Source organism: Syngnathus leptorhynchus, chromosome 18 (genome assembly GCF_054491065.1).
Source record: "Syngnathus leptorhynchus isolate UIUO chromosome 18, UIUO_Slep, whole genome shotgun sequence".
In the NCBI taxonomy this organism is placed as follows: Eukaryota; Metazoa; Chordata; class Actinopteri; order Syngnathiformes; family Syngnathidae; genus Syngnathus; species Syngnathus leptorhynchus.
The window spans coordinates 3,655,351-3,667,676 of NC_141212.1; the positions used below are offsets into that span (position 1 = coordinate 3,655,351).

Genomic DNA, 12,326 nt, shown 5'->3' on the forward strand with positions numbered 1-12,326 from the left:
TTTGGTGGTATAAATTAGTTCTAGTGGAGTCTAATCTGTTGGCCACCAAACCGCGGCCTAAAAGAAGTCATGTGACGCGCAGCAGCAGATGCACAGGAAATGCTTTTGATCAAACACAGCGAGCAAAGGGTGCGTGTGTGTGCGAGTGAGTGTGTTCTTGGCAGCCGCTAGCAGCTTTCCTAGCGGCAAGAACGACATCGTTTGCTAACACGAGCGTCTGCCGGCTCCGCTATGTCCCGGTGCCACATGTGAAACTTGTTTGTCACATCAGTAATGATTTTTTTTTTTCTTCATTTTCTTGGTGAATTTCCCAAGGCGGCGGCTAACAGCTGTGTGCCAGACCAGTTGGCACTGACGGCTCAACTATAGTAAAGTTTCACCCCCCCGCTCCTAACTTCTTCCTCAGTTGTTTTTATTCAGCCTATTAAAAGGCGCTGATGCTAGCGTTCTTGCTAGCCGGTGTGGCCTTTTAGAAATATGCCGCCTCACTGTCTTGGCCTACAGTGAGCTAGTGTGGGAAAAACGCTACAAAGTATTCCCCCGCTATATTGCGGTTCATTTCGTTTGGGTCAGGGTCAAGTCAAATCATAGCACGGATGCTTATTGTTAGCCTGTCTATGGCATTTGCATGTGGAAGAGCGTGTACTCACGCCTGGGCTCTCGTGGTCCGTCCACTGTAACCTTGATGGCTCGGTGGTAAGTGGCGACTTGCGGCGGGTTGGTGAACACGGTGATGGTCAGCGTGAAGCTTTTGCCTGCGGCGACATCAAAACGACATCATGGTCATCAGTTGACACGCCATGCGCTGCGGGGACAACGCGCCGCATTCAATACAAACTGGGTGTGAGGAGCTCATGGTGGACAACGCCTGCTTGTGTGAGGGCTTCTCGACACTACGGGCCTTATGTGGCCTCTTTCCAAGAGTGAGTGGGCTCTTTTAATTGGCACTTCCTCTCCTTCACCAGTGAATACGCGCTGTCGCATTTTGCTATTTGTGAGCCTTTCAGTGATTATTTAGATTTTTTTTTTTTAAATTATGGTAGCATTTAGCTAGCAGTCTTTTTTTTTTTTTTGCGTTGTGATAAGCGGTAGTTCCAACTTGCATAGACGTGTGTGTCAGCACCAGGAATGCTGTGATTCACACACACAGGCACCAGGTCAGCAGCGCCATGAAAACTTGAAAAGGTATGCATCATGTAACCGTGGAGACGACCATGGCCAGGAGGGGGGGCGGGGGTACAGGAAGTGGGGGCGGGCCGAGAGGTTAAACGCGGCAACTCATCGCAGCAGCTGTCCAAGCGTGGGCGTCTGCAACGACGACTGTAAACATGAATCCGAATGCGACAGGTGTGCGTCGTGATCAAGTGGACACGTCCGCTGGATCAACTTCCTTTGCATTTTAGTGAGAGTTTTATCTATAAAGGCTGTGAATCTTCCCTGAATTTTTGTCTCAGTTCTTGGATCGCTTTTCGGCAGGTTCCTTGGTTTCTGAACAAGGTCAAAGCGATATACCGAAACTAACTTTTGAGGCTAGACTGCCACTCGATCAAGCCTAATGATGCTATCAACAGTATCCACTTACGCTAGGCTACCTGCGCTATCAATGGCGGCCGCCGCGGCCCCGATGTGTCATCAACATCGACGTCCTGCCTCGTCACCGTCGGCCGGGTATTCATTTCAGACACCTCGTAGTCTGATCTCTCGCCTCCGGGCTCCTATGTCACTTCCTGTCGCCAGATTCTGTGACATGGGTTTCCGCGGCAACAGGCCAAACACTTTGATAACTGGGCCGCCTCGAACCAAAGGGGGGCAATGACACAAGTGGTGGAGGCTTCTTGTCGGAATTATTTTTGAAAGAAAATTTATGACAGGTGCTTTTTGTGTGTCTTTACCTCGGCCACTGCGGCCTACGAAGCGAAGGTCGTTGAAGCGCGCCACCTGGTTCTTCATCACGCCCGAAGCGTTGCGTAGCTCAGCCGAGTAGTTCTCGTCGTTGCCCGCCATCACAGTCACCACAGTGCCGTCCGTTATGTCCCCTAGCGCCACCACCTGGCGGCAAAGCCACAAGCTGACTCAAAATTATATATACAGTATGAAAATACAAGATGAAAGGGTGGAGAAAGAACTCTGGTCTAATATTTAAATTAAAGTATTCTAACTATTTTAACTTACTCTTAAAGTATTTAATTTTTTTAAACAATTGTATACTAGATATGAAACAAGTCTAAATATAAATACTTTTCTTCAAAGTAAATACATTTAAATAATTTTAAAATGACTTTACAATTTTTTTTTCTATTTTTAAAACTAATAAGGAAGAGGTCAACATTTTAGGTTCTCTTTCTTTCATCATTCAGGCTTAAACACACCCCTTTCATTATGCTAACAGTTGCCACACCCTCAATTAAATAAACAAACAAAGTCAATAAAATTTGAGGAACTGGTAAGAAAACATTTCACTTACAAATGCTCATGCAATTAACTTGAGTGCAAATCTCAAACAAAGCCAAACAACAAACCCCCTCCCCCTTCCCCCCGGTGACAAATGAAATCAAAAGAAATACCAAAACTGAAACTTTTCTTTTAATCTGCATCGATTGCCATGTGCAACATGCCAACTCTCTGACAAGAATAATTATACAGCAAGCACATCTTTTGAGACACATCAAAATCCCTTCAAAGTGTTTGAATTTCATAACAGCAAAAAAGGCTTCAGAAAGATTCTCGTTAAGATTCCTGGAAGGAGATAACAAAAAAAGGGCCCCAGCAGCTGCTAAAACTACCAGACAGCAATAAAAGTGCTTGTTCAAAAAAAGAGCAGCCAAGAAACACATTTGAACACACTGACAGTGTTTGATCCGTCTTATATCTTTGAAAAGACCCTTTAATATATGTATATAAAAAAACACCAGCAATAAGTTTTAAAACTTTATAACTAAAAACAACATAACACTTTTATTTTTATTTAATGTAAAGTAATGCTTGAAATGACATTCTTGGCATGCTCTCTCCATTTTAGACTTTTGTGCTAAAACAACAAGTACAATTACTTTTATTATTATGAAATGAGTAATATTTCTTATTAGTGACATTTGTTAAGCAAAATCGGTTTTGGTGTTTAAATGACAAAATATTAAGCAGTACGTGTCATCGGGTTCTTTAAAATATGTTTGATAACTCAAGACGCAAAAAAGTTTTCTTCTAATTTTTCTACATTATTATTATTTTTTTAAAAGTAAAATCTTTAATTTGAACTCACCTTGAAAGCGACGGGCAGAGTCTTGTTACATCGCCAGTGCGACGGGAGCACGGAGCACAAAAAGTTCGGGCTGTCGGTGCGCACCAACTCGGCCGGATGGTCGGCGATGATCTCGGCCATGCTGCGGTTCTCGTGGGCGCGCAACCGGGGCACCACCGCGGCCGCATCAGCCTGTCCGCCGCCGCCTCCTCCGCCGGCAACCGGGGAGCCTACGTCCGTCATCTTGCCCGCAAGCGGCTGCAAGCTGCTGGACGGCGGGCTGAACCTCCGGCTGGCGCTCGGGTCTACGGGGATGCGCATTACAAACAACGGCGCTGGATTAAAACTCTATTAAATGGAATTTAAAAAAAAAAGAAACGTGAAAAGGGATGAAAAAAAAAAAGTCGCGATCCTTCCTCGGTAGCACCGCGAGTGGGAAAGCCTCCTTTCTCCCGGGCAGGAGGAGGAAAACCACGCGTGGGGAGTGTGAGAAAAAGGAGGAGGAGGAGGGTGGTCGTGGTGGTGAGGGTGGTGGTCTCTGTGGCTTCTTGAAAAGTCCGCGAGCCACCATTCATGTGGGGCTATAAATAACTTCAAATGGACTTCCACGCGTGGGGGGCTTAAAAAAAAAAACGTCTAGGCGGCTTCCAGGTGCGTCACAGACAAACGTTTATGTCCTGGTGTGACTTACGCGTAAGAAAAAAAAAACCCCACAATATGAAATGAGTCATTACAAACTATCGCAAAACAAGAAAAATCTTTTTCCGTATTTCCTTTACACGCGTGCGAGGGAGGTGGAGAAGCTTCTTCGTGGAGCGCGTGTTACCGTCCGTGTTTTTTTTAAATAGCTAAAATAAAGTGAGGGGGCGTTACGCCTCCCACACACGCGTGTACGTACCCGCATGAGCCACGGTGACGACCACAACAAAGTCATAAAAGCGCGCAAAAGCACCGTCCTCGGAGCGCGTGTGTTGCGTTCACGGAGCGACGACAGTGTGTGTGTTGCGTTCAGGAAGCGTTTTGAAAGGGCGCGTGTGTGCATGCACGCGTGTGTCGCTTTGACTGAGGAGCGGCGATTCGATCCTGTTGCGTGCACGGAGCGTCTTCACTGAACGCGTGTTCCCGGAAGAGTCTCGAGTCGCGCATGTGTGGCGTTCACGGGGCAACACAAGTACCCCCGTGTTGCGTTCAAGGCGTGTGTGTTTCCATGTGCTAAAAATGTCCTAAACTGCTGGATATATCTTTGAGTGGACAAGAAAATGAGAAATAAAACATATAGGAAAAATAATCAATCAGTTAATGGCGGCTATTAATCATTTGCAAAGGTAATTTAGTCAGGAATTTTCACCATCTTAACTAGAATGAGGAAAACGATCAAAATAAAGAAATAAAATAGAAATAATCAAAACATGTTTACTACAAGTACTAGACATAGTACTATGACTAATATTTGCACTAGTACTACTGTACTTTACACAAGAAAAGATTACATACATTTTGCTCCCATCTAGTGGGCAAAAGCATACAATAAATACATTAAACAGAAAATACATTTTTAAAAAGTTATTAGAGAACAAAAATATTTCAAAAGCTTTTGATGGGCAAAAAAAAGCCATATTGGAAAAAAACTATTGCTCATTTTCTTTCCCAAATGAAATCCCCAATTAAATACATACCCTTTTTTTCTTTTAATAAAACGATAAAGTACAACGTTGTCAGTTCTTAAATGTAAAATACAGACAGTATAAATGGAGTAATATTTTGTATGTGTGTGTCTACTGTAGAGGGCATCATTGGCCCTCTGAGAGGCTCTCATTCATTCTCACTCATTTGGCCAACCCCCTGATTAGACATCAGTCTCCAGTCAGTCTCCTGGCTTCCACATCACACACACAAACCTATGTGTGTGTTTGTGTCTGTGTGTAATGCCACTGCTGCTTTTTCCACTAAACTCCACCAAGTTTTATTGCAAGCTTGCGCTTTGATGCTTCTAAAATAAGAGCCGAACATCAGGGATTTTCAAGGTGGAATAAGATTAGAAAACATTTTATTGCTCCTTATGGAAAACACATACAGTGTGGGTGTGTGCGTGAGGGACAGACACCCAATTCAAATCGGTGACACTCCACAATAAGAGATCAGAACAAATTATTTTAAAAATAGTTTCACCACTCCCATACACGTTAAATAAATTAAAAACTTTTTTTAAGTATTGCTTAGCACCTGTTCTCACTAGCTCTGTCATTTTCAGGAAACAGTTCTGCTCAGCTTGTCGATGTGGTCCGGGAATAAAAACTCTAGAAAGACCCGAAATGGTTTTTTTTCTTTCTGTAACCCACCACTCCTATAAATTAGCAGAAATCCTACATAGTGATATAGGGGGGGAATACTGAAAGCACTGACACGCATCTGGCACGTGGTCAAGCCAACGATTAGGTTACATTTCCCCCTCCACGAGCCCGAGGCGGCGGGAATATGCTTCATTTTGTCCCGACGTTCCCAAATGTCAGCTCACGCTTCGCCGACGGATGCACGCGAGTCGTCGGAATTATTTCTGGAATAGAGATAAAAACTCCAGGCCCAGAGCAGGAGGCACACGAAATTTTAGTTGGAAAATGAGCTAAAAAGACTCCGAAAAAAACATTAGCATCAAAACCAGTATTCATATTTTCACATCACGACACAAATGCTAAGTACACGACAACGCAACAGAGGCCGGGCTTGTTTTTAACCATCGTCGAGGAGGGGAAAAGACGAGAAAGGATTAAGGCTCCATTTCACAGCGGTGCATTTTTCAAGACCCTTAATTACAGCTTCTTGGAGAAGGCCGCCGACGAGGCTTTCGGCGAGCAGAGATGTTTCCACGTTTAAGAAGACGCCTGCCGGCCCCGCCAGGTCCGGGCTGCGGCCAAAAGGAGCCAATCAGCCGGATAAAAGTGGGAAGGCCGCACCGAGGCTGGCAACGGAGATGACTGACCTGCCCGAGGACAACAAATGACGCCGGCCGGTAACCTTACTCTGGATGACCTAATGGTGGTACGGATCACAGCTAAGGCCGTATATATTGTTTGTCAACGGCCCGTGACATCATCTAAGGGTCTCTAATATTCCACTCAACCTCTTCAGACAGTACAGAGCACTACTTTTGTCTAAATGAAGCTTCTAAACTCAGTTCAAAATCTTTTTTTATTCAAGATGTCAAATCATTTTATTTCATCAAAGGGAACTCCGGCAGTTTAATGCTAATATAAATGCCATAGAAAGGCTAACGGAAACGGACACAGATGTTAGGCTAATCAGAAACCTTCAAGCAAAGTCGTTTCTCTTCTGCTCTGTGCGATTGACGACTATTAATGTTGGGACAATTAACGTTGGCGACAGGGTAAAATGAATGATGAAAATGCGGAGCGGGCGTGGAGTCGCGAGCGAGCGAATAAAAGGCGGCAAGGCACGAGGGAGTCAAGGAGGCGGGTGGGGGTACGAGGACAATTTCCTCTGGGCTCTTACTGCTCTGACTGTCTGCCGCCTCGCGCCTTCACGGAGGTCCCTAATTGACATCACTTGTAAGGCACCAGAGAGGAACTTCTGTGGGCTGGCAGAGAAAATAAAGCAGCGAGACTTGAGACGGTTAAAAGACTCCCAAGGACACAAGCAAGGGTGGGGGGGTGACATGTTAGTAGTACGGTTTGGATTGGTTAATCCTGGTCCGGCTTGCATTTATAAATGGGGTGGGTGATTGCCAATTGAAACCACTTTGACGGAGAATCTTGGCAAAATGGGTTTGTTTTATAAAAAAAAAAAATCAAATGGAGCCCTTGTGATCAAAGGTCTACCAACTCGTGGGTTAAAACGAACCGTGACAAAAGCGTTCTGAAACATGGGACTGGAGACTTCTGATCTTTTGGGCCTAACGTGTTCTGGGTTTGTGGATGGGGTGACAGTGCCTGGGTCGGCGGCCAGAAACATGACCCTCCCCCCTTCCATTAAAAGACGGGATTTCAACTTTTCCGCTTTTGCATGCAACCGAATATCTTCGCGGGCTTGAGGCGTTTTGGCCCGTGCCGCTCTCTATGCAGCCTTTGTGTCACCCGCTATACCATTATTAGCCCTTCACTTCACTTCAGCCACACCAGCCATCAAAATCTACCCAGAGCCGCCACACTGTTGGCCCAGAGTGTCTTGTGTGCTTTTCCTTTCCATCACTCAATCACATTCAGTTCCAAACCCAGCATTTATCACAGCACATTTTGTTTTGCTCTTAAATAGTCCGGTTGGACTCGGAGCTGCCCGGCGCTTGAAAACCGTAACGCTACTGTATTACGCAAACTTGCCTGTAGACTCATCTGCGATATAGCGAGGGGCACGAACAATGGACCGTGACGAGGCTCAATGGACAACATAAACAAGGAGCCCACCCTCCTCCTCCTCCTCCTCGAGGATTAGCTTGAGGGGAAATGCTGCATATCGAGGAGCGCAACGGGGAACCTTGGTACAAGAAGCGTTGTTCTTGGACGCCGAGCCTCCGAAGGTGCTAAAGACAATACAGACGTTCGTTCCGGGCCAACATTCCGCTTGACACGTTTCTCCCCTTTTCCGCTCCTCTGTGCGCTTTGAGCGGCCCCGTTTCCTCTCCACGTACGAGTATCCAAATATTATGAGTACATCGGCAAAGACACCCTGCCCTCGTGTTATTTGAACTAGCGTTTCTTCGGGCGAGGTAAAACTAACAGCGGATTAATCGGCCGCTGTTTCTCCCGTGTTGATCTCGGCGCCGTTCTGTCACGAGCGGGGATGATTGATGCGACGGCGGGTGATTAACGAGGCGAGGGCGGGGGGGATACGGCGACCGTGGGGGCACCGAGCGGTGCTCGCCGGGGAGCTATCGGTTGAGGGAACGTAGCGAAGGCCAGAAAAGACAGCAAGAACGATAGTCCACTATTATTCTTATTTTTAATAGTGGTCAAATATTAGCAGTAGAGTTGTTGATTCAAGAGTTCTCACGTGATTTTAAGAAGTCAATAAAAGCTGGAAGACATTTCCATTGAGAACTGACGCTACTGTATCTGGTCTAGACAACATTAAGACATTTCGTGAGAATATATTTTTTTTTCATATACCACACACAGTAGAAAAAGGCAGCCTAAACCGGATCCATATGAAATGTGCCTTGGGAAAACCTCAGGGGAAAGAAATGATAAATGGGTGAAGAAGGCCTGTGAAAAAGCGTCACAATCAAAATCTGACAAACAGGAAATAATAATAATAATAATGATGATAGATTTTTGAGGGTTTGGATCTCACAAATGACATTCGAGGCGAGAGCCACGCCGCAACGCTGAACTCCGCAACCTAGAGCGCCGCTTTTCACGCCATCGCTCGAGTACACGAGGGATTTTGGTCTGGACCAAGTGTGAAAATGGCCGACAGCCACGTTTTCCACCGAGTGGTCGATTTCAGTTCGCCAGGGTTCACGCGGGTAGATCCTGACCTGATCCTGATTCTGGATTGCCTTTGCTCTAAGAGATGGCGAACATAAGCATTAGCATTAGCTCCTTACACAGCATGACAACAGCGCAGCGAGATATTTGGAAAACAGCCGGCAGTCAATGAGTTAATCATATCAGGCGGTGAAAAAGTAGCGCTACGGCACTGGTGTCTTTTCTCATAACATTCCCGTCGGCTGTGCTTCGACGCCAGCGAGTCCCAGCGGGAACATCATTGTCAAACTTTGCGCCTCTCAAACATTTCACGCTGTTGTATGATGGCAGCGGCTTTGGCGGGATGCGGTCGCGAGCTGACACTAAAATTGCGCGCGTGAAATACGACCGGCCTTAAATCTCCCGAGTTAGATTTCTTTATAGCCTCGTAGATCACGCGTAAAATCTCAGGAGAACGGGGAGGGGGGAAAAAAAAAGTTCCCGTGAACGGTCGTCGCTCACCGACGGACAATTGAAGCATCATCTGTCTTGTTTTTCAGACAATGCCAGTCAAATGTTTGACTTGCTGCCCAACAGACTTTCGGGCGACGAGCAAACAAAAGAAAATGAGCAGATTGGAATTTTGAAAGATTTCACATCATTTTCACATAATATTTACTATAATAGTATTGTGATTATTGATGTTATTGTTATTAAAACATGACGTAACTCGCACATGTTTGACGAACCACAACCACAGACGATCGCACATTGGACATGAATATTTTGACGGCCATTTTGTAGTGGAAATGCGGTTAGAAGGAAGAAGGTATCCATCATTCTTTGCGCCAGAGGATGTTCTTTTCTCCCAAAAAAAAATAATCACGGAAAATTACAGTTTAGCACTGCCAGAAGCTGTAAAAAACAAAAAAACAAAAAAAACGCAGTCGGCTTTTTCCTCACGCAACGCACTCACGGGAAACATCATTAGGTACACTGGCTGTGTTAGAAAATTCCGCTTTTATGAAATGCAATTATTAGTTAATTTGGATAACAATATGCTAATATAAAAGGAGTAAAAAAAATAATAATTCAGCATAAACATAAGCTCCCTGTGTTCATCTCATGTAAAATGTCATAAATAAGCAAAACTCTATTTGCATCAGTCGTGTCAGCAAAAAGGATTTTTTGTTTGTTTGTGCCGAGACAGAGAGCTCCAAACAACAAATCTGACAGAGAAACAAGATAGGGGGGCAGGAGAGGAACATCAGCGGCGTCGCTAGACATGGCATCTTAAAGTTCCATCAAAAGCGTCTGTCACTCTGATCAAATATGCCCGCCTTCTCCACCTTTTGCTCGTTCAGCAGCAAGAGAGGTAAAAAGCGAAGGCAGACCTAGTTCCCGTCGGGAGCGGCGCAACAGTTGAAGGAGCAAATAAAAAGAGCAGACAAACAAAGCCGACTTCACACGACAAACAGCGACCATGTCGCAAAAAGCCAAAGATAAGGCGGAATTATGACAAAGGAGGAAGAAAGTATCTCTGATGTTTGCTAAGTTGCACGGCAAGCAGAAAACGCACAAAACTTCCAAGATTTTATTGATGCAAAGTTCGACAACATTGAATGCATGTCTTATTATTTTTTTAAGGCTGCTTTGTTAAAAATGTAAGACCTCACTAAGTGGGACCAATAGCTGGTGGAGATTTCATTCAAATCAATAATAAATCAGATTTGGATTTAAGGAAATATACTGATAATTCTGAGATGTTCCATATTATTTTTTTGTTAAGCCGCCGCATCGCCCACCAGTCAACATGAGCCGCACGCTCGGTTTTCACTTCAAAAGACTTCACATCCATCCACCTGCGTGTGCACACGCGTGTGCACATGCACTCCTTTTGAATCTGTGGTCCGCATTCAAGTTAATGATGTGTGTGAACGTGTGCCACAGGTGGTGCGCCGCCCCGATACGTTTGTCATCAGCCTTTTTCCTGATGGCGTGGGTGAGGAGGGAGGAAAAGGGGAAGAGAGGCTAAATGCTCGCCCCCACGTCGCCAGATGGGAGGTGCATGAAAAAAAAAAAGAAAGTCCGCCTGCGGTTGTTCTCGCTCGCCAACGCAAAACCGTGTCGCGCGGAAATTGGAAATAATCCATAGCGGGCGCCAACCGTTGCGGTCGTAAATGTTTTAGAAACCGCATAGGCCACATTTTAAGTGTAAAAAGAAGTTAAGCAAGGCTCAGACGTAAAACCTTTGTCATGAGAAATGTTTACACATGGCTTCACCTTTTCAATAAAGTATAAAATAATATATATCTAAAAGTCAAAACAACAACAAGTGGTGATATGTTTAGCTAAGTCTGAGTCTGTTGACGTTCAAATCAGCCCAAAATAATTATTTTGAATTTGTAACCGAAAGGTGAGTCGCACCACCGACAGTCCTGGAACTTAACTGACAACAACGGATTTTTAAAACGATTAAACCGTCCATATGCTGACTCTGCATTTTCAAACAAGTTGCCAAGACATTACTTTTAAAACAGCTAAAGACAGAAAAAGGATCAAACCAAAGCTTTGACAATAAGTAACAATGCAGATGTTTGACTACAAGCGGAAGGGGCACGGTGACCACCCAGCCGTAAAAGAAAAAAAAGAGTAGGCGTCGCCGTGAGGGATGCGTTTGATCCGTTAGCGTGCGTCGGAGGCCGGCTGGGTAATTTGAGCAAAATGTGTTATTAAAGACACTCGACACCCTGGGCTGCACGACTACTATTGTTCACACGCACCTTTCTTTTCTTACACCCCTTCCCATCCCAGCCGGTGGCATCTGCTCCACACTATTCGGCCCTCATGGTATGCACATGCACAGAGACGGGGGCGGTACCCCCCCAAAAAAAAAGAAAAAAAAGGAGAGGAGAGGAGCGTGTTGGATTATTTCCAGGTGGCAGTTTGAGTGAGGGCATTAATCAAGCGGACAGATCTTCCTGTCAGAGACACATTAAGTGCACGTGCATGTTTACTACTGTTACACCTGCACACCGGACTGCTGGTCCTTTTAACACGGAAGAAAGTTACTTGCTTACTTGAGGAGCAAGCAAAAAAACATTTAAAGACAAGCCGAGACGAAAGCCATCCCGAGTCGTGACTTTGTTTGACCTTGATTTGGATCCACGTTTGGTCTCCGACACCTTCTGTGTTTCCTCAGCTAAAGAGTGGAAATTACCTCCAAACACGTTTAACATCCCACCTATGTCGCTGCTTTCATGACCCACCGCTAAGTAAGTTTACATCGGCGGGGATGCCGCATTCCTGCCAGACTAAACCAACAGGGGCGGACGACTGACCTTTTCCCTCCCCTCGTGGCGTAAAACAGGTAAGGCCTTGTGCGTTACCGCGCTCGCTCACATCATTACGGGCCGAAAACAAACATCCACGAGGCTCCGCACGCTTTTATACGCCCTCGTCGCAGGGGGAAAGGGAGTTTTGGAATTTGTGTAAAAGTGTAAGCGGGGTTTCAAACAATTCAGTGTTGGACTCCTGTTGCCACGTTTGATAAACAATTTTGGACGTGTTACGTCTCCTGTGCATACATTTCAAAATGTCCACTATTTGTTTACAAGTGAATTCCGATTTATTATGAGTGGACACGATCATTTTGACTCTCCACTCCTAGT

At 45.2% G+C, this 12,326-nt stretch overlaps 1 protein-coding gene across 5 annotated transcripts in view; it reads right to left on the bottom strand.

Annotated features, from left to right (window-relative positions):
* Window positions 1–12,326, bottom strand: part of runx2b (RUNX family transcription factor 2b) — a 67,518-nt gene that overhangs the window by 9,121 nt on the left and 46,071 nt on the right. For all 5 annotated transcript variants that reach the window (XM_085937408.1, XM_085937407.1, XM_085937405.1 and 2 more), the window contains 3 exons: window positions 3,260–3,543; window positions 1,893–2,049; window positions 651–755 (listed from right to left, as the gene is read on the bottom strand). In XM_085937408.1, the coding sequence (XP_085793534.1) occupies window positions 651–755; window positions 1,893–2,049; window positions 3,260–3,543 (546 nt within the window). The remainder of the gene's footprint in view (window positions 1–650; window positions 756–1,892; window positions 2,050–3,259; window positions 3,544–12,326) is intronic.